Source organism: Ctenocephalides felis, unplaced genomic scaffold (genome assembly GCF_003426905.1).
Source record: "Ctenocephalides felis isolate EL2017-DRISC unplaced genomic scaffold, ASM342690v1 CF-g0.4_SCAFFOLD_01886, whole genome shotgun sequence".
Taxonomy (NCBI): domain Eukaryota; kingdom Metazoa; phylum Arthropoda; class Insecta; order Siphonaptera; family Pulicidae; genus Ctenocephalides; species Ctenocephalides felis.
Window position 1 is genome coordinate 43,483,653 of NW_020538040.1, and position 24,188 is coordinate 43,507,840.

At 30.0% G+C, this 24,188-nt stretch overlaps 1 protein-coding gene across 1 annotated transcript in view; it reads left to right on the forward strand.

The window, feature by feature from the left end:
- Positions 1-24,188, forward strand: part of LOC113376531 (protein grainyhead) — a 461,786-nt gene that overhangs the window by 414,409 nt on the left and 23,189 nt on the right. Inside the window, exons 10-12 of the mRNA XM_026616482.1 lie at positions 5,362-5,456; positions 8,486-8,542; positions 15,641-15,739. Coding sequence (XP_026472267.1) covers positions 5,362-5,456; positions 8,486-8,542; positions 15,641-15,739 — 251 coding nt within the window. The remainder of the gene's footprint in view (positions 1-5,361; positions 5,457-8,485; positions 8,543-15,640; positions 15,740-24,188) is intronic.

Genomic DNA, 24,188 nt, shown 5'->3' on the forward strand with positions numbered 1-24,188 from the left:
GTTTTGTGTAAGAATGTATCATTAAATTATATCAGTTATAGGTAGATGTTGTAAATGTCAATTTAGATTTACTACACGTTTTATGCTCCTCGTAAAAGCAGGAATAGATTGCTAATTGAACCTATTTATACTAATTATTCAGAAGTATTTTTTTGTCAGAAAGACATATTGGCACGTTACGTTTTCCATATAGTGCACTGAATATGAAACTTAGAAGACATCTACTTTTTATTTGGTTTGTTCAAAATTGATACATTTTTTACGGAGGATATTATAAATTCTAATTATAATAGTAATATTTGCGATCGTATTTGTTGGAATATATAATTTGAAATGTGATATAAAAAATATTGAGCAAAATAAAGAACAAATGTTCTGCCTATAAAGCGCACTTCAAATCGTTGCTGAGAAGTAGTGCACTATGTCAGCATTTTTCTTAAAAAAATCTATTTATTATATAAATCGATTACAATGGATCAGATAAATTGATTAGATTATTGATTCAATTGAATACTCCTGTTAGTTGTCACTTCGTCGTCTTCTCTATTTCATTCCAAGCAAACACTGCAAACGAAAAAGACAAAAAGCACATGTAGCCTACCTACTGCAATCAGTATTATTTTTTCATTTTGTTTGCTCCTGGAAAATTCTAGAAAATCACAAGCGCTCGCTTGTTTGCACGATAAATTTAAACATGCATGCAACTCGAAATAATAAAGGAAAAAAAATTAAAATAAAGATGAAAAAAACACCGAAAACAAATATCCGAGAGAACAATGATAGCGTCTTTCGCTGACCGCGTCTTTTGTGTCGACCGAATGGTAAACTCTTCTGGGCCGTAGGTACATAGTACGTGTCCACCGCGGACTTTGTGTGGAGTCTATTGTTTACTTTTTTAAAAGTCGCATCTAACTTCAACGATGATGCTGAAGAAAGACCTTTTATGATTGTGCTTTTTGCTGCCCGCGGTGCTTTTTTCAGGGTACAGTGCCTCGATTCAATATTAAGCACGACAACGTAATGTCAATATTGACCCTTTGTTTTGAGAACTCGGATGGCCGACTAACTAGCCGTCAGGTGTATCACTATATCCATTTACTTCACTTTAGCGATGACGTAAAATATTAATAAATTGTTATATTTTTTTTCTTCTTGATGCTAATGGCACAATTATCAGTGACATAATTTATGTGTACATTTTCTACAAACTTCAGTTCTAACGTTCGCATCTTTAACAGACACACTTTTCTAATATTCGTCTACATTGAACGAGCAATATATGAAAACTCTATATTTCGTCGTAGTTTATATTATCACTTTCATTCAATCAAATTTAATTAAAAAACGCAATAATTCGGATTTAACCGTAATTTACGAGTCATTTTGTCATCTGATATCATGAGATAAAAAATTTATTATTTATGAACTTGAGACTTTTGGAGAACGTTAACGAAGTGAAGACATTAAATATTTAATAAGATGTGTAATAAAGATTCTAGTTTTTGATAATTTTTAAAAGATTTTAGAAGTACTAATTAACCGTTGTCTAAGTCAATGTTTTAAACTAAGATAATAGAGTTATTTACTATCTAATAATTACTTACTAATTAATATATAATTATTTACCATTGATCTATAATTATATCGAGGCAAAAATTATTGCAACAGTAAATATATTCAAAAGCTTTTTGTAGAGAATATCATACTGATGATATTTAAACCATTCTCTCCAAAATTTATTTATTAAAATTGTATCGTTCAGTTAATTCAGTGGATGAATATTCCCCTTATGACAAAAATAATTTACATTTATTGCAACAAAGAATTGTCACCTTTAAAAGAGAATTTATGATTTTATTTTTAAAACAAGTGATTGGAAAACTATCTCTTTAATTTTATTTGTTCCAATAGTTTGTTGCAAATACTAATCTAGTTCTAATCAATTTATATTATTTACTTGGACATGGTTTTGCACTCAAGTGAAAACAAGCGTAGACTCTCGTTATAATTTTAATGCACATAAATCAAACAAGATTTGAATTGATTTAAATTATTTCCAGCAAAATGGAAAGGGTTTTAGAAAAAAACTTCAAGTAAATCTTTAGTAAAAATATACATATTTTAGGGAAGTAGTAGAGTAGACTGGATACGGTTGTTCCACTTTTTTTATCAGCAATAACTTTGTTAAAATACCAGTTAGCTGGAAGAAAAGTAAATTAAATGGTAATTTGGAAACTGTCTTTTGACTCGTTAAAAGCAATGCGGTCTAGAGATCATGTTAATGTAAAGGACTGACTGAAAGCAATAATGGAAACTTGTTCGAACAATCATACTTCATCGTTTTCGCTTTGGGCCCTATTTCAAAATCAGTATAGCTTCGCTGTTATGACGACTGTCCCTACCGTACCCTGGCACAACCATATCTAGTCTCAGTAAAGGACTGACTGAGAGCATTAATGGAAACTTGTTCGAACAATCATACTTCATCATTTTCGCTTTGGGCCCTATCTCAAAATCAGTATAGTTTCGCTGTTATGACGACTGTCCCTACCGTACCCTGGCACAACCATACCCAGTCTCTCCTATATCACGTTCAGACAGGACAAAATATCTTCTATAACATATCGAATGAATTTTCAAATTTAATCAAGAAAAATATGATTTTATCGTAAAATGGTATTTGAAAGGTTCTCCATTAATTATTTTCTAAATCTTTATTCCTCGGGACACGGCTTTGCACTTGTGTGAAGGCGAGTCGCACTCGCAACAAGTGCACGTTTTATTCATTTATGTATTTAATTTTATTGTTTCCTTTTACCATCAGTCCGAGTACAATTTCTCAGCGCGATGCGTCTTACATTACACGCATATGCATCCGTATAATAATTTACGGCATTTATTCAAAACTCATTACAACCCGCCTTATCTGCTGCTATGCCGATAAATTCAACCGCTTGGATGAAAAAGAACGCGGATATTTTTGAACAGTGATCAACAAATGGTCTTCTAATCGATTTCGAATTGGCAAAGTACATTTAAAATTTAATTAGATTCTTCAAGTTGATTTGGGATAATTAATTATAGCCCTGAATGTGAGGTATTTAGGATCTATTTATTTGATTTTATATACAAGTGATTGATCTCACCTAAAAGCAGCCTTTACCCAGCATTTTTGCACCAATAATAAAATTATCAGTAGAGTAGAGCGGGGCTTAAAGCTCCGCGGGTAAAAAGGTTCACCACCGACATCTCAAAAATAAGTAAAGTTAGGATTTTTTTAACAACAGTTTTTGAAAAAAGAACGCAAAATATTTATAACCACCCATCACCTTGTTTCTTACGGCGTCACTATCAGGAGATAAACGACGATGTTCGAAAATCCATAACAAAAATATTTTCTTCCGTTAGTTTTTTTTTTGGTTGTGAGCACTGTTGTTTAGTTTATGAGACCTTACATTATTTTTTAAGTTCACGTTATTTAATTGTTTTATAAGATGTATTGTTAATTTTAAGTTAGATTCTACACTTTTTTTAAAAATAATCTCTATTAAAGTTTACACGTAGGTGAGGTAAAAAGGACGAATTGCACATTTACCCTGGCAAAGTAAAAGGCACAATAAAAAATAGTAAAAAAGTGTAAATTCAGTTTAAAAAATAATAATTTTACTAGAAATAAATTAAATTAATAGTTATTCCAACTATGCTGATGAATATTTTTACCTAAAGACCAGATCAAGGTTATAGACAATGCAGTGTTATCTCTGTAAAAAATGCACCCATAAAATTTTGTAAAAATATTATTTTCTAAAATTCCTTTAAAATGAAAATAAGACATTGGACCTGCTTGTACCCTGGCCTATGGGGTAAAAAGGACCAGGTTTATACAAATTTTTAAAAAACAAAAAAAAAACACATTTTTACAATGATGAATTAGGTGGGAGTTGTGCTGAACTTAGTCAGATAGTTGCTTGTTTGGTATGTGTTATTTGTTGTCATATTTTTGATTTGGTTTTTACATGGTTTTCACATTATAATTGCTCAAAGTCAGATTGGACCCTTGTGTTGCGCCCTACCCTAATTATTATTACTTTATATAATAAAGTTAAACTAATTAGAATGGGATAAAAATGTTACTTAGAGATGCATACAATTGCAAACACACTGTCGGAGAAGAATTCGTAGGACATTCTGTTTTTCAATATTTATCAATGTGTTTTTCGTGTCATTTACCGAATGTGTGTGCTTCATTGCCAACGACCATATTTATCTAATATACGAAAAGCATTTATTCCAATCCCGAGTAAATGCAGCATGTTATGTTTCGTTGTTATATGTATGTTATCCGCTATCCGCCGTTATCCTCGGCGTTTGGTTTCTGTAAAAGTTTTGGATGTTATGCAGGTGTGCTTGTGTTTTGAATTCCTACACTATACACCTACTGTAGGGTTCAAACAGTTCGGACTCTTTAACACTCCCGAAGAGATTGAGAAGACCTTTTTACAACAAAAAAAAGAAAGTGATATTTTTGGAAAGAAACATTTATGTACCAAAGGTTCTAAAGCATGGGAAAAAATAATTTCATCAGAATACATTATATATTTTTTTGTTTTTTTTTTATCTTAATACACACTTTACTGATAAATTTTTGAATCCTTAAAGCATTTACAACAAGTATGAATTCATTACATACAATTTTAGCACTGAAGTTTTAATTACTGGCAGTATTGATAATATGCATACATCATTTAAATAAAATTTTATTTCACTTTTTTGTCTTTTATATAATAATCTGATTCAGTTGTTTTTTTAAACAATTATTTTGTAAGTTTTTTGCAACTTCATCCATATTTGCAGTTATTAATTTTCTAGAGCATGTTTTATAATATATACATACATTGGGGCATAACGTTACTAGTGCATTTCATATCGTGTTCAGCAATAAGTTAACTTTATTCCTAAATCACCAAATAAAACATTAAGACATCTTTTCACGGAGTGAAACCTAAATTATTTTATTTTTCTTTTTAACTTACACTTCATATCTGTTCATATAACAATAGCTTATAAGGTATAATTGTATCTCGATTGCTATTTCAAGGGAAAAAAATAAATTAAAGCACAGTTTTCATCTACTGTTAAGCAATTCTTTTGCACAAATTCATATGTTTGTACAGTATTTTTATTTTCTACTTACTATTACTACTGTTGTAGTTTTATTTCGACAAAATTCTCGTCTAAAATTTATGTGGGTCTTTCTAACGTCGGAATCTACCTTAAATGCATCTTAGTTTATTTCTCATCTTGATGTGAATTCTTGTGACAAACAGTCAGTTTGAATGTATTTTTTTTTTGTCTTTGCAGATACAAAGAACAGTGTCGGATTGGTCGGATGCATAGAAGAGGTTTCGCATAATGCAATTGCTGTTTATTGGAATCCACTTGAAAGCGGTGCTAAGGTAAGAAATAAGTTTTATATAAATTGATATATTTTTCTAACATATATTTTTGTTTGCTTCCGTAAAGACTACTATTTTAGGAACTAGATATTTAGATCAAATTAAGTTATTTATTGCTCCGAATATCTTATTTAATTATAGTTGTATAAAATCTACCATTCTGCAAGTTTCATAAACATCTGAGACGAGCTAGGCCAGGGTTTTCCTTATTAGTCCAATGTAATACTTTCTTACATTTTCATCCAACTTTGCTAGAATTCGGATGCAATAATTTTTAAAACTCAATGACAATTTTCTCCTGTCCCCTATGAACAGATATTTAATTCGTAATTTATAGTTTCCTAATAAGGATATCAGCAACCGAAGTAGTTCGAATGTTACAGTTACACATCTCGGCGATGCAAAGTGTTACAAACTGTGATACAAAGTAATTCTATTTCTCTTGACATTTAAATATGCATAACATACATATATGTATCCGTGAATACATTTTAATTTTAAAGAGAGAACACAAGAACTTAATCGGATTTGTTTTTAATTCTGATTTAAAAAAATCGACAAGATTATTTAAGATTTTCAATGCCGTCCTTTGATGTAAAAGACATTGATCCGTGTACAAAAAGATCATGTCGGTCATAGATTAAAATTGAATTCAATAATTTTAATGCGTATTAAGCAATGTACAGGTCATAACCGTCTTTGCTAGGTAGCCGGATACGTAAAACTTTTATGGTAATTAAAAAAATCTAATAATTGTTAAGTTCACTTTGTTACACATTGTCAAAAATGTTCAATGTTAGATTAACCCTCAGTTACTCAGTTACATTACTAAAAAATTAGTAATTGTGAGCTTATATATGCAAATTGAAAAATAAAAATTTGTGTAAACCATTGTTTTTGGTATTAATGAATTATGTGACTCTCAAGTTCTGTGTATGAAAATTTTATTTCAGATCGAAAATCCTGAAAAGGTTATGAATATTGATATTGATTTTCTTGAAAATGTTTTAAAATTCAGATATATGCGTCATATTAGAAAAAATATATAATTATTTGGATCGACACATTTTGAATGTAACCTGAAAGTTACTCGGGCCCATAGAGGTTTGCAAACGAAATAAATAACTATATTTACTTTAAATATAACCATTCAAAGTAATTATCCATCACATTTTAATTATATGGATATCACAAGACTAATTGAAATAAATTATATTCGATTTATGTTTCAATACCAAACATTCACAAGACCGGTTTTAGTCAAATAGATTTTGCATAATTTCTTGAACAAATATATCATTTTAAACAATCTATATTGATTCTATAATTGAGACGAAATTGACTTATATAATTTGTGATCATCGTTACATATAATTTAATACTTCATTATTTTTATTTTTATAAATTTACTATTACTGATTAGCGAGAATTATCATTCCCATACATTTATTCATTTCCTAGTAGCACATTTAGGAATTTTTATACCCTTGCATGGTTTACAAGGAAGCTCGATTTAAATTTTGTCATTCATATATTTAATATGGCTTGTATTTTTTGCAATTCTATTTTCAATTCGTTCCATATAAGGCGTGTATAATATGTTTACTTGACATGCAAAGTTTCATGTGCTTACAGTTGAGATAAGTTGTGTTTATCTTCGTCTATATATAAAGACTTTGCTAAATATAGATGTTCGAACGGCTCGCACCGATATTTTCACTTATAAGGCATTATTAAAGCATACTTGTGGAATTCAGTAGCACAAGATGTAGTCGCTTTTTGCATAGTACACTTACCTAGTTGTGCTGCACTATATTTTGTAAAATCACCTGTTCGGAACTCCTCCGTACAAAATCGTTTAGATGTTTTATCATTTCAATGATACACCTCAGACTATGCTATTAGATTATACTGTTAGGTCAGATATCGTTCTTGCTGGCTCTCTAATAGAATGCTTCAGAAATATAATAGTTTCTAGCAGTTGTTTTCAATCTTTTTATTGGAAGTGTATTCAAATTGAACGATTGTTATCAACGTAATGGTCCAATTTTTGAAACCATTCTACCACGTGGTAAGAACATAACGGTTATTTTGAAAAACTTACGAATTTATCACTATTTATATAGAGCTGGTCCTCAGGTAAAAAAATCCACCACCAAAATCTCAGAAACAAGTAAAGTTAGGATTTTTTTAACAACAATATTTGCAAATATAGGGCAAGAGATGTGTAAACAGCCAAAGCCTTAAATCAAGCAACGTCAGGAGATCAATAGTCATGTTTGAAAATCTATAACAAAAGATAATGTATCAAAGAAAAAAAAAAGTCTGACATGTCTCATATAGAACCCCTTAGTGTCAGGCACATATGACTGACATGACGATCGTCGTGTTAATTTATCTATTTATCCATTTTTCAAGTTAATGTTTTGCTAATGTTCTTATTCAATAGACTGTTCTAACTCTACTTAAGAAGATTGAAAAGCGTTCTTCAGTTTAGCTCGAAGGCGCACGCTTTATCTTTTATCTGCCATCTCGTTGTCAATTCAAATCTTTTGCCTTTTGGCGATGCGCTATTCCAGCTGAATGGGACGAACGTGAACGTCAAATTGAAAATCTGCGTGCGTGACTAAATGACCACATAATTTGAAAATAATTTTCACATCCGTCCGATTTGACTAGAATCATTGTTTTCTACCATTATGATATGTTGCTCTATCCTATTAATCCCAAGTTGTTTGCCGCTAATTAAAGAATGATTAATTACTAGCTAAATATATCTGGCATTTTCCAGTGTTTATGAATTTTTCTGATTAATTACACGGTAGTTGTAAAACGGCACTTATGAGAGGAGATGCTTTTTTTCATTGACTAATTGTTTCGTTCATTAGCGTTACGAGATCGGAAGTAATCTATCGTAAATAAATAATGCCGTTGTACATATATATTTATTCAATAAAAAACTTATTTTGTATATATAAATTAAAAAAATATTTTCATCTAATATTAATTTTATTTATCCTTTTCCACAGATCAACGTAGCTGTCCAGTGCCTCAGCACGGACTTCAGCAGTCAAAAGGGTGTCAAGGTAAGTGTCGAAAGTTTCTATTTATATATAACTATAAAACCTTAAGATTTATTTTTCATAAAATTGTCTTAAAGGTATTTAAAACTTTTCTGCTAATTGAGCAAGTGATCAAGTGATGTGTAAATTGTCTTACTGATTAAGAGACTGATTAGATGGGTAATAAAGTATACGTTAGATTCAGGGGTATCGAACATTTACTTTCAATTGTCTCTTCACTGTAATTATTAATATCTTGATTCATATTCACGCATTGTGAAAGTCAGAAAGAACATTGAATTATTTTAAGCATTTTTTAAATTTTATATTTGAATTTACTGCGAATTTTTAACTTTAATTAGTGACCCAGGGTACTAAATTGTAGAGAAAATAAAATTCAAATATCTCATATATAATAAGAGATTCTCAATTACTGGTTAATATAAAGATGGTTCTTGATAACCTGGTATCATGCAATTGTGATATCAATTTTCAATTGAAAATATAGACCAAAAATATGTTTTCAATTGAAAATAGCCCATTTCGGGCACTGTGGTGTGAAAAGGCAATGGGAAATTTCTCACACTATTCTTCCCTGAATGAAGTTGAAATTTAACTCAGCTCATTGTAATTGTAAATGTGCTGGGTATTTTTTTATATAACCTGTTACACATAAAATTCTTTAGAATTGTAACTATCGCCTTAGTATTAACATGACGTGGTTAATAAAACTAAATTATGCACGAATTTCGATTGGCGAATGTAAACACATGCGTTATAAATTCATAAGAGTTTTATTGTTATTACTTTTTCAAAGAATATTTGATGATGACTTATAAACATTTCAAAGAAAATATCTAGTTGTAGTATGATTTCATGCAAGGAATGAGAAGAAATTAATTTAAAGGACTTCTTGTTCAAATGAAATAGAAATCTTCATTAAATAGGTGATTTTGAGTGTGTTTGTGTGATTTATTTATATTGCTCAAAGGTTTTCATTAAAAATTAGTTATACAATTAAGAAAATTTTTCCTAATTGTGTTATTTACTTTATTGGCATTTTATAAATAGTTATTTATATCGCTTATGTAATATGCCACAGTGCGCCGATCTCGAGTTCCTTAGCCGTTGGCTAAACGGCGCTATTACAGAATCCGAATGACATAAATCTATTCGCTATCTTTGTGAATATTTCAAAATAGGCAATTTGATATAATTAATGTTATAATTAGGAAGCGAACGTCTTTAATTTGACTAAAAGGTTATGTGTAAGGTTATACGCATTTAGGCAAATTTGTATTAATCTTAAAAAATATTAAGTGGAAATTGATTGTTGATAAATGTTATAATGCTGACTTTGAAATTTATGAAAGTACAAATAAATAACGTAAATAAATCGATCGTACTATTATACATTGAAATGTCGAATTTTGATATTTTAATTTCAAATATCCCTATTGCAACTTTGGTCAAATATTTTATTTCAATCTTATTATATGTTGATCCTTGGAATAAGAATTATTATGAATTTTATATTGCTCGTCAAATATGACTCACCTGCACAATTCTGTTTACTTCGTCGATCTGCGGGACAATTACTTTAATAATATTGAAGGGTGGTTTACGTGTTCAATCTGATAAAAAAATATTTTAATTTCATTCAAGATTCTATGGAAAAGCGCCTGGTACCTACTACTTACTCTTGTTGCAATAATCTCCTAGCTCCCTACTGTCCTCACATCATATTTGTGTATTTCAATTATTGTTATTACTGAATATTATATGTGCTCTAATGTAGTAGCAGATTCGATTAATTATAATAAAATATATGTCAAATCAAATATAGACGTGCATCGCATAATCACATGGTGAATGTGTCTGTATATCAACATATTAATTTACGGCATCTTGATATCGTTCATAAATAATAGCCTTAATGAGCCGGTAGCAGTTTTAATTAACAACAATATTTACGGCAAACGTCTTCTGCCATATCGTAATCGTTTTCTTGAAATATCGTTATGTTTAACAGTGTCTATGTTACAAAAACCTTGCACTTAACTCTCAAAAAGTCAAGGTCTATCGCGGAAAAGATACCCATTTGTCATAGCATGAACTTACAGACGATAAAACGCCATGACTCGCTTAAACTCGGAGACAATAAACGGAGCAACTATTAAATCCAATTATTGTATCTTTGAGAAAAATCTGAAAATCATCCTTCTACTTGTCCGAGCTAACACAATAAATTAGTCATGCGTTAATTGCTTTATCACTTATTTGTCATTATTGTCTTTGTCATATATAAAACAGATAAAAAATGCATATTAATAATTCAACTTGTTATTTGTAACTTGATCCTTATTAAAATGCATGCAAAACAGCGATATTTAAAAAAACTGCTTTTATTTTTTACATTAATCATTTTTTACACACTACATGTTTTATGATAAAGCATTTTCATTCTGTCAATTATATCAATTTATTAAACTACTATAGCTTATTGTTTAACAATATATTGACGGTGATAAAAGATGATGAAACACTTCAGTTTTTTTATGAATAGTCCAAAAGAAATTATTGTAGAATCAAAATTAATGTATTAAATGTTTTACATAAATCTGCAATAAACTGTAATTTTTATCATTGATTTATTGTAAGTTACATTGAGCCGGTGATGTCAACGCATAAGTTGCCAAAATTTACATAAAATCGTATATATTTATACAAATTCAACCCAAATTTACAATTATGACTAATTTTGCACATTTCGCTTTGAAAATTATCCCGATATTAAAAAAATTGACATTGACATATAATGCACATACCTCATACTACTATTATTCTAAACTTCTTATAAAAAGTGTGAAATTACAAAAAGACATAAAAAATTAGAATGTATGTATGAAGTTTTTATTCCGGTCATAATTTGAACTTTGGACTACATTTTTTAATACTTTTTATAGGAAATACAGTTAAACAAATATTTAGGCATTTTTTGTAATGTTTGTAAAATATAACATTATGTTCATTCATTGATTTGATTACACTTATAATGAAATACAGAACTATAATCGAGCTTTTATTGATAATCAAATTCGAGTTATATATGAAAGTGAATTTAATGTTTATGTGTAGCCCTAAATTAATTATTCGGTAAACAGGTCTAATGTAATCATACAAAATAGTTAACTATTAGTAATTTTATTAAGCAAGTTGAAGACGATGCAATAACTACGTGTATTTTGCCTTAAGGCAAGTTGCAAAAATTACTCGATAAGTATTAATTTTTCGTATAATCCATAGAAATTTGAATTTAGCAAATTTAATAATTGCGACAATAGATGTACGACAATAGATGTATAGATAAACGGCCTACTATTTCAAACATTTTTCTAATTAAACCACTTTTCGTAAGACCTTAATATTTCAGGATGATCGTTAAGACCATGAACTCTATAACCATAAACAATTTATTAAAAACGCCGATTTTTTTTCTCAATATTAATTACGAAGAAACGATCCGGCGGTTCTCCTAGTACTAATCAGTACAATTTTCGACTGATATCTTTTGAAAAGTGTTAAGATTTTCAAAATCGGTTTAAGATTTTTTCCGTTTTCAGTTCTCTGCAAAATCTAAAAAAGCTTATCTCCTCGAAAGACTGATTAATGCGAATACTTACCTAAATTTATCGAATGACTTATAAATTTTTGAAAAAATGTCGAAGGAAAGTCAAGAATTGCACATACACACACATAGGTACTTAATCCAATTTTGTTGTCATTCTAAATGAAAAATCAAGGAAATATGAAATTAGCAAATCAAATTTTCTAGCAAAAAATCAACTTATTTTTTTAATGAAAACAAAAATTTTTGTATTGATTTTTTTTTTTAAATTCTATGGATTAACACTTCGGTCTCGCATGCGGGCAGATCAAAGAATTAACACCGGATGCACCATCCGAGATCTAAGGCAGCAGTGGCCATTAGTACCATGGTCACTTTGCTTTGGTTCCGTTTGTAAACATTGACATTTCTATATAACATACACAAATTCAGTTTATATATGTGAATTTCAATTCACTACGCGTGACTACGTAAGCTTTATATAGATACGACTCCGTGCTCACGTAATATTTCGTTTCTTTTATTGATGATTACCGGAATATTTAGTTGCTCCGACAATAAGAGTTATTGCTGGGTAACAATATTCTGATATATAATGGTTTTAATAACCAGTTAACTGTGGCGCACTCATTGAACTGTGCGTTCACAGTTTTGATTAGTCAGAATCGAGGTAAAATGTTGTTTTTGAGGTAAAAGACCACTTATAATTAGAACTATTTTCTATTATTGTAAATATCTTGAAATTTGAGAATATGTTTTGTTTTTCTATTAAAAAAATTGCAACCTAAATAGCCAATAAACAAAGATTTATAGGCATGGCAGGTATACTCGTTATTACACCAAATTCTGCCACTTGTCTATCACGAGTATATTTGTCAATCACAGTTAACTGGTTGGACAATGTATCAATTGGTAACACAGTCTGAATTCCATTAAACAAAATCTATAATAAAATAATAACTTCAGAGAGGGTATAAAAAAGAGCTTTTGCTAAAAGAAAAACGCACAATTTCAACACGTTCGCGGTCGTGAATGCTATAGCATTCATTTTCATTGCAGAATGACATTAATGCTATAGCATTCAAAATTTAAAGTCAATTATTTTAAATTTTATTTTATATGACCTCACGTTTATGTCATTATTTTACCTGTCAGAGTAATAACTAACTGATTTTTCAGGTATTAGCTTGGGCAATCACATTGCGTAAATTAGCAGCGCAATACTTGACGTGGATGCTGTAGCATTCATCGTATATAACGATTAAAATATGATAATCTGACTACCCGTGCAAACGGTGTTTCATTAATTTTTAGATATCCCAATCAATTCAATAATACTTGACGTGGATGCTATAGCATTCATCGTATATAACGGATAATATATGATAACTTGACTACCTCTATAAACGGTGGTTAATCAATTTTCGGATACCCCAATTAATTCAAAAATAAAATAACTCAATATTTTGTACCTTACTGAAACTTTTACTTTTACATTAAATTTTATTTATTAACCTACCTTTATCACCTTACGAAATACGTCGTCTATAATGAGGGGGTTTGTGAACATATACTGGTGTTCAATAAAATGATAAATTTCATTCAAATCGATTATATAAGTGGTCTATTGGTAAAAATTTTAGATTTTCAATAGTTTACTATACATCGTTTCTTCATATGTATGATTTGAAAGCTTCAGTTAAAGCTACTGTCGAGCTTTTGTGAATAGCTTCAGTATATAGAAATGATTAAAATAGGTCCTGATTACAAATAATATAAGTGAGCTGGTATGATTTTTATTGAGTTATTAATGCATTTGTGTGCATGTATATATATATATATATATATATATATATATATATATATATCCGATGCTGGAGATATTCAAAGGTAGATTCAAGTAAGTAGCACCTGTCAGTTTTTATTCATACGATTTCGAATTCGTTTATTCTCTGGACCAAAAACTGAACTTTTTTATATACGTGTTCAATCGTATATGTGACGCAAGCAGTGATCCCGGTATATATGCGTTCGTGTTTTATTGAGGCTTTTTGATATTAATTAAAAGTGGTCAGGCTAACATAACATGGATTCGGTGTTTAAAATGGCCATCATCTCATTCTCCTCTTCGTCTCACGCACAGTTATCTGCCTTTGACTTGGTATGATATTTCGTTTGTACAGGCGACTGTATTTTTTATACGTTTGTGATTACTTTGGAGTATTTTCCCATGCCCGGACGAGACATTCGATATATCGTATATAACGGAGGATCATGTGGACAATATTTTCATGTTGATTCATATGAAGTCGATATTGACTTAACAATGCCCTGCAATCGATGCTGTATTAACACAGATGACCGGTAATGTGTATTTGGTACACAATTTAATCTACTTCAGAAGATGATTCTATGGCGCTCTATATGTAATTAATCATTTACAAACAAATATATTGATGCACACTATTTCTCTATTAAGTCTCATAAAATACCATTTTGACTCAATTGCTAAGAGTTTGCTTCAAACACCTCATTACTAATATGAATATTATAATTCCTAGTAATTTATAAATCTGGGACACGCGCAAGGCTAGAAATTATATTACATTATATGTGTTATATATATAATGTTTAAAGTCACGGATTAGAGTGGACGGTGAAAATTTAGATGAAAAATATGTTTCCAACTGGAAATAGTTTATTTCGGGCACTGCGATGTAGAATGGCAATGGGAAATCACTCACGCTATTCTTCCTTGAATCGAATTGGAATTTGACTCAGTTTACGGATCTGTTCTAGGGCAGTACTACAAAATGATAAAATAATGAAGATGGATGCATTGATATGACTGAAACTAAATTATTTATACTCAATTGTGATAAATGAAAGTAGAATAGTCAAATAAGAATATCTAGGATAATCATTTGCCTAAATATATCCATATGCAAAAGTATAATATTCAATAAAATAATCTATAGATTTTTTCAATTTTATTCATATTTTCTAATTTTAATTCAGCCAACGGTGATTTTATTAGCTAGGCCACATTAAACCAATCATAATTCGTGCATATTTTATTTAATATGTTCTTAATCGCATTCAAGATGCAAAACGTCTACAGATCTAACGGAAAAGTCATAAATAAATATTTTTATTTGACAATCACCACTTACTCCTTAATATATAGTAATAAATTATATTTTTTAAATTCAATATCATTTTAATCGTAACGAAAAAATAATTTAAGCGCATACTTATGAGCAGTAATAAAAATCTGTTTATTGTTAGTTTTTATGATTGTCATCTTTCAAAATTTGTTTCGTTTTTTAAGTGCTTTCTCAAAATATTTCAATGTGACAATGTTATTGTGGTGGCGTATATTAAAAGATCGTAAAAAATATTGTATTGGATTTTTAAATTGGATTTTTATAATTATTTTAGAACAAAATTTTGAATTATGTGTGCTTAATAATACATTTATTTTATTTTTTCAGGGTTTGCCATTGCACCTCCAAATTGATACATTTGAAGATCCACGAGACCCAACCGTGTTTCATAGAGGTTACTGCCAGATCAAAGTCTTCTGTGATAAGGTAAAGTAAAAAATAAAATTATTATAAACCGAACAATTGTATATTTATAATTGCGAAAAGAATCATTCTTGCATATGCAGTTTATTATCAACTTACGTTACAACTAACAGGTGTCTATTTTTTTATTAAAGTCTATTTTTTTATAACCATATTTGATGATTTTGTATATTTTTGTGATATTTATGAATCAACCTAATTATTTAATTTGCAAAATTTCCAAGATTCTATTCACTTTATTACACGATAATTTATATACTAGACTTTACAATCTGGTTTTGACAGTTCATAAATTTCGAGTGGTTTGTCGAATGTTCATGTTCTGAAACTTGATGTAATTTATTGATTTTATTTATACTAACAAATTTATCGTGTATATAAAAATGAATGATTGATTAAATTTTCCGTATTAATGGAAGAATTATATATAAATATGAATTAATCTATTTATTAAACTATTTTTGCATTGAACAGTAAATTGGGTATTTTCGTACACTACAATACCTAAGAATTTATACTATATTTTATTCTTTATAATTATGTATGTATTTATAAAACATATTTATATTTATATATAGTCTCCCATCGCGACCGAGAGGCATTTTGACAGCTACTTTTTTAAATGCATGACACACAAACCTTTTTTGACAACTTGACATTTATCAGTTAAGTGTCAAATCACTCTACATATATCTCAGGAGTTCGCTCAGTATGGCGCTAATCTCTTGTTTAGATTTTTTTTAATTTCGGTATAGTTTTCTGAGTCACTTTTTTCTTGTCGGTAATTTTTTTCTTCAAAACTGATTATGTTGATTTACTAATAAATGCGTAATATATTTTGTTAGTTATTGAACCCAAAACTTTGATACTACCATCGATATCGATTCAAGAATATCGAATTTTGATTTATTATTACACTAATTACAAAGAAATATGATGTATGATTACTTATAATATGCTTGCAATTAAGCCAGAACCACTTTGAGACGTTCAATGTTTCTCTCTTAAAATTATAGTTAAATGTAAGACCGCTAAAACTTTAAGGGAGGCTAGGGAAATCGCTATCGAGGAAGAAACCTTACCAAATTCATTTGAACATCAATATTCAAAACCTGGTTCATCCATAAATCCATTTCCTACATCATATAAAATAAAACTGAATTAGTATGCAATTATTGCAAAAAGGTTGGCCACCAAATTAAGGATTGTAGGAAACGAATATTTAAAGAACAACGAAAATATAAAAGATAGTTCAGATAGAGCTCCAGAACCTGGAACTAGTAAGGGTAGCGAATTAAAGCGAGCCATCTTTCTTGTATAGAACAAACTTCAAATAACTTAGCCTTTGTAAATTTAGAATCGTTAGACACAGTTAGAGACTCGTTGATACTGGAGCAGAAGTTAGTTTAGTCGAGATTTCGTTAATAGGTGTGAATTAGAGATAAGTCATAAATTAGAGGATAAATTGAATTTGACAGGAGTATCAGGGATAAATGTTCAGACTTTAGGTAAGGCAATATTTAGGATTAGATTAGGAAATAAAATAGTTAAACATGTTTTTCATATAGTTAAAGACGATCTTCCTATTAAGAGCGAAGGAATTTTAGGTATGGATTTTTTAAAAACTTTTGGTGGTTCAATCAACATAGTAGATTCTAAATTAAATTTTTGTAACAATACCACATTACCCTTAAAATTCTCGTCTGTAAATTTAAACCCTAAGTCAGAAACCATAAGAGTATCAAGTGGAAGTCTTTTTGACAGAAGCTCATTGTACGGTTGTGCATGCATTGGTGTGTACAAACACCATGAAGCCGGGTGTGTAAATATTCAAGTCTGTCGACCATGCGCATGGGAATATCAGACTTGTCATATTGTAATCATTGTTAAGCTTACGCCTTCTCGATCGGTACGAATTTTATTTTTTCCGTGAGTAGTGTGATAGTTAGAGGTTAGGCCAGTTTTATTATATTTTTCGGTGAGTGATGTTTATCAATTAAGGTAAACGTACACTATTCCGGGATAGTACATTATTACGGGAGTTTTTCATTTTGATCTCAAAATAAGAAAACGGTCAATAAATAATAATGTTATTCAATAGCACATCAATTATAATTTGAATCCTAATAAAATAGTACGATTTTCGAATTTAAATATTAGTTTTTAAAGCCGTAAAAAGCTTTTGACAGCATCGGTCGTAACACGATCGCCATTTCGTACTAGCTTGTTAGCGAGTTAGGTTATGTGACGGTGCCATTGCTTAAGGTTTTCTTTCGATTCCGATAAGCTTAATCGATTCAAATATGTGAAATTTTTTATCAGTAATAATAAGATATTAGTTTTATAGTTAAATCGAGCATATATTTGTCAAGAAATTGTCAATTTCATGACTCCCGCAATTAGGTTCACACAACTGAACCAATGAACGTAATTCCGTGAGAATCCCGCAATTACGAGAAGTAGACTTGAAATAGTTTTATCTTTTATTTTCAACTGTGCTTAAATTCGGCGGTGTTTCTGGTGTTAATAAGTTTGCTAATGACTACAGAATACTGTGACGTAATTACGGTATATGTTTTTTTAAATTTCTAACCCTAATAACTGAGTTTGAAATGACTACTCTTTAGTAAGAAAGTATACGATTTTTTTCACTTATTTGCATTGTTCCAATATACCTAGAATATTGTAGTAATGAGAGAATCATTTATTTCTACCGTTTCATCTATGATCAATTATTTCTAATATATAAATTGAATAAAAATACAGGTATACCCCGTATAGCGCACGGTACTTATAGGGCGCGGATTCACTAGGGCCCTGGTATGTATGTATGTATGCAGAGATCTAGGGACATTCCTGTAAATACGATAGTTTTGATCCGATTAAGCTTTTGGAATATACTTATATTCTAAAACTTCTAAAACATACAAAATTCCCAATCGAACTTGATTTAAGCTAGTAGTTATTGTTAACTTTAAAGACTTTAAAGATTATTTTAAAGTCTTTAAAGATTTACGTTTGTTGGTAGAATTGCAACTTTTATTTCAAGTTTAATTTTTTTATTTTGAGTTTAAATTTTATATTTATTTTAAGTTTATATTTTTGTTTAATTGCCGTTAAAAATTATTCCTTTATTGTTTCATTTATTTGATTTACCGAAACAGTATTGATAATGATTATTTTACTGCTATTACTATAATAATACCAGCTTTTATTTTATTTTTATTTTAGAAGTTTTTCAACTTCTTATATTTTTATTTATTCTTTTATTTTTATACTACTAAATAGATGTTTAAAATGATATCAAAGTATTATTTTATAATTTACCGTACTTTTTATAACCTATTCAACTATATTTATCAAGGCAATACGATCAAAAATGTATGCTTCGAGCGCTATCACGGAATAGTGTACAGCGACTCCCGGCATTATATTCACGAACCGAATTTTATCACGGAATTAGAGACAAACGCGTAGTTCACCAAAATGCCGATTATTTCTATAAATGACGTTCTACGACAAAAAATCTTGTTTTATAATAATCTTAAAGGTCTAATTAATAAAATATAACAGATTTAGTTTGTCCACTTTCCTATTTTCTCTAAAATTCGTCTTTAAAGTCAAATGTTCCTTAACATCCCGTAATATGGTACGTTTACCTTATATTGTTTATCTTTTTTGCATATATAGTTATAGGGATAGGTAGTTTTTATATTGTTTATACTTATAGGGATAGGTAATTTTTAAGTTTTCAATATGAGTAGCAAAACCATCTGTTCACGTTGCTTTAAGCAATTTAACTGTAGTAGCTCCTTATATCGCCATGTTCGCGAGGTTCATGGCGAACAAAGCATTCAATATAAAACTACATTTGAATGTAGTTTTTGCCAAAGGTTAATATGCCCAGTGTGCAAAAAAAGATTCACAAGATATAATACATTGCGCGATCACATGGAGTTCGACCACGGGATTGAAATAAAATATGAAGAACTCAATTTTCTTCTTCACTAAAAGGTTTGTAAATTTTTAATTGCTGATATTATCAAAGCAATTCTGTATAATTTTATATATTATTTTCATACTTTTTTGTAGATTTTTATACATGAAAAAGCAAAATAGAGCAGCAGGATTTATCTCACTATGTAAAAAACAGCTCAGGACGCGAGATAAAAGACGGAAGTAAAATTAATTATTATAATTGCAATAGGTCATACGCCTCTCGAGAATACACAGGCTGGTTTTTCAAACATAGTAGAAAGATTGGAGTAGCATGCCCTTCCCGGATGATATCCACAATATGTAATGATGGTCGCGTGGTTATTGATTATTGGAAGACTCACGTGGGCCATGAAAACCTGGCTAAATTTATTCCAATAGACAAAGATTTGCTAAAGGACATCAAAGGTATATTTATTGATCATATAATAAAATAGTAATGAATTTGACGTATTTATAAAATCAATATCTCAAACTAATATAATATTTGCAGAAAAAATTATAGCTGGAGTTAACGATGACGTGATTATCACCTCAATACATGAAGCCTCCTATCATAAAATATTACCACAGAGAGCTTCTTCAATATCGAAGAAAGATTTGTGGAATTTGAAGAAAAAGGTTTTACCCTCATATACGCCAAAATGTAAAGATGATAAAGTAAGTGTCAAAATGTGGTTGGAGGAAATGAGAACAGATAATAGATTCAAGATTATATTTCATAAAGAAGTTGGACCAGGCACAGCTAGTTATGGACTTTGAGATGAAGATTACATTTTAGTAATAATGACTAAAATGCAGTCTAGAATGTTAAAGGACTTCGGTAGCGATAGAGTTTGCATAGATGCTACTCATGGTACCAATGGTTATGGCTATCTGCTACATACTTTACTTGTAGTAGATGAATTTGGAAGCGGAATTCCAGTAGCACTTTGTTTTTCAAAGAGACAAGATGAAGTTCTATGCAAAATATATTTTGAACAAATTGCCAATGAGGTAGGCATAATTAGATGACGCTCCAGCTTATTCTAATGCATGGTCAGATATCATGGGTGAGCCACAGCATAAACTTTTATGCTCCTGGCATGTGTCCAGGTGCTGGAAGAGAACAGCATCAAACAAGATTGCTAATAGAGAGAAACGCGAAGTAATTTATCAGAAATTTATAGAAATAAAAATGATTTTGGATGAGGAAGATTTTTGGAGGAATTTAAATGATTATTTGAATGAACTTGAGACAGACGATGATGCTAAGATATTTGTTGCATATTTTAGGAAAGTTTACTAATGTTTACTTGGGCGTATTGATATCGGAAAGGATTAGGAATTAACACGAATATGTTTTTGGAAAGTTTTCATAATCAGATAAAAAGTCTGAGTTTTCAAGAGAAAGTGCTCGAGAAGGATGGCTAAAGCCATTCAAATGGTGTTACGCCTTGAAATGGATTCTTTTCGACAAAGGACGCGAAGATTGAATGGAATGTCACTATCGACAAGACAAAGAGATATAAGAATAAGCCACATGAGAAGTGTAATAATTTTGCCTGATCATATTATACAAACCAGTTTGAATACGCAATGGAATGTATTACCAACAGATGTTACTACGACACCATATGTGAACCATGCAAAATTTGTTTTCATACATACACATGCAGTTGTAGAGAGTATATGATTCAATCAAACATTTGTAATCACATCCACTCATGCGTGAGAGTTTTTCCATCAGATACGGGTTTTGAGCGTGAATTGTTAGAAAGGGATATGATTCAAAGATGTGAAGATTTTAGAAGTTTAGAGGGATTACAAATAAGTACACAAACAAGCACAGAACATAATAAAGAGGCTTGCTATGCCGTAATAAAACTTGCAGGCCAAGAACTTATGATTTTAATAGAAACTGAATAATTTGGTAACCATGAAATATTTATGAATAGAATTTTGTTATGCGCCGACACTCTTACCTATTTACAGTCGCATTTATGCCTCTATGTGTATACTATCACATTTATTACTCTATGGACTCTACATCTCTCGAGTTCCACTCTACATTCTATAGACTCTATATTTCCGGCTAGACACATGACCTCAATGTTTATTACAAGCTCACATTTCTCTCTCTGGACTCGAAAAGTAACACATAACCTTATGATACCTTTAATGAATATCTGTATAATAATATCTATATTCTGTAATAAATCTATAAAACTTGTGTTGTGTTTTGAAATACTAAAATTACCTACATCGCTGAAGGCAAATATTTAACAATTTGTTCATTTGTTCAACAAACAAAAGCATCATTGCAAGATAATTCTAGAGAATGTGCGAATAAAAGTATGGAGTGCCAAAGAGGAAAGAATAAGGCCACTTAATTTGTTATTAAAATTATATTATATAATTGGTTTATATAATTGGTTTGAATCCTATTTGAGAGGTAAAAAACTATGCGTGAAATTAATTGACTCCATATCAGATAAATGTACGTTCTCTTCAGGAGTGCCGCAAGGATCTCATCTTACACATTGCTATTTTGTATATTTGGGAATGACATTGGCAATGGGTTCTCATCTGAGTTTTCTTTATTTGCGGATGACTAAAATATACAGAGGCATAAGGAACAAAGGTGATTTGTGTGCACTCCAGGAAGACTTAAATCGATTATCTAGATGGTATGAAATAAATAAATTTAAATTGAATGTGAGTAAATGCGCAGTTATTAAATTTTGTCGCGGCAGTGAAAGCTACTCTAATCATCGATACTTCATAGCAGAAGAAGTACTTCCGCAAGTGGATGGTATCCGTGATTTGGGAGTATATATAGATAGAAAGCTAGCATTCGATGGTCACTTGAACAATATTGTGTCAAGGGCAAATTGTATACTCGGTGGTCTGCTCAGAAACAGTGGAGATTTCCAAAATGATGATACCCTGAGTGTACTATTTGATACCTTAGTTACACCAATATTAGAGTATGGGTGTGTAATTTGGGACCCGATTTACCAATATCAGATTGACAGAATTGAATCTGTCCAGAAAAAATTGTCAATCATGTAAGATTCCGCAGATACAAGAGCAATATTCAGTTAAGTCAGTCCCAAATGTACAACCATCTTAACATTACCGCACTCGATGCTAGAAGAATGTACCTCACCTTCTGCTATAGAGTAAATATTGTGAAAGGTGCTTTATATGCACCTGAACTTCTCAAACGCATCAAAGTTGTATGAAATGTTAAGTTACATAATAACTGAACTTTGGAAATACCTACAGTTGAAACCAAATTTGTTTCACATGCACCCATGTTCAGAATATCAAAAATAATAAATGAATTTGCTTCTGAGATTGATATCTTTGGTCTGTCGGTGACAAATATAAAAAATCAAGCCAGAAAAATTATCCTTAAAAGTCTGTCTTAAGTAGTGATTTATAGTTTATTAAATGTTTAATTTTATTAGTTTTTATTTAATGTTATATATTTGTAGTTTATATTAAGTGTTATGTATATATACAAAGCTATCTATGAACTCTTAATACTCTAATTTTCTCACATATTACCTCTTTAGTTTAGAATTTGTAGACTTCAAAATGTAACCATATTGTACTATCGCCGTTGAAAAAAAAAACATAAATAAATGAATAATAAGTGAAGTTTTTGTCAATTTTAAGGGAATAAACAGTTGCCATACAGTAAGAATGATGGTGATTCTATATAAAAAAAATTAAACAGGTTGAAAACAAATATACATAAGATAAAAAAGAAGTATTAAATCTCTTGTCTTTTCCATGACAAATTAATATTAAATTTAACCATTAAAATTGTAGATAGCAGGATGGAAAGTGTTGAATATCAACCATATTTGTTGGCAATAGCAAAATTTCTACATCGTAAATTAACTGCTGAATTCATATTAAAACAGACAACAATTACTGACAGATATTAGTAAATAGAGATGCATATTTCATTAACTTGCTGAATCCAGGTTTAATAGTGGATCAAATGGCTAAGATTTAAATCATGTACTACAAATAACATGTGCCTTAAAGTGTTTCGTGAACATTTAATCATACTAATCAGGAATATATCCATTGCGATAAAAAGCATGCAGGTACTTACATTCTCAAACTCTAACTCAAGTTACCTCATGTAGTTATTAAATATAGCATGGTTTTGTACGATAAAGCATTTACATGGGCCTCCATCATGTAGAATAGGGTTTCCTCACCGGCATCTGAAATTATAAAATTCCATAATAATTCATATAGATATAAAAATATTATTTTAATATAACTATAAGAAGAGGTAAATAAGTACCCACGAAAGAAAATATTTGGAATTGTAGCATAAGTATTAGCCATAACCTATCTCTTGAAACGATATCCACAAACAACAAATTGCCTACGCACTTAATAATCATAAATACGACGAACATTAGGTTTTAAATTAAATCAAACAACA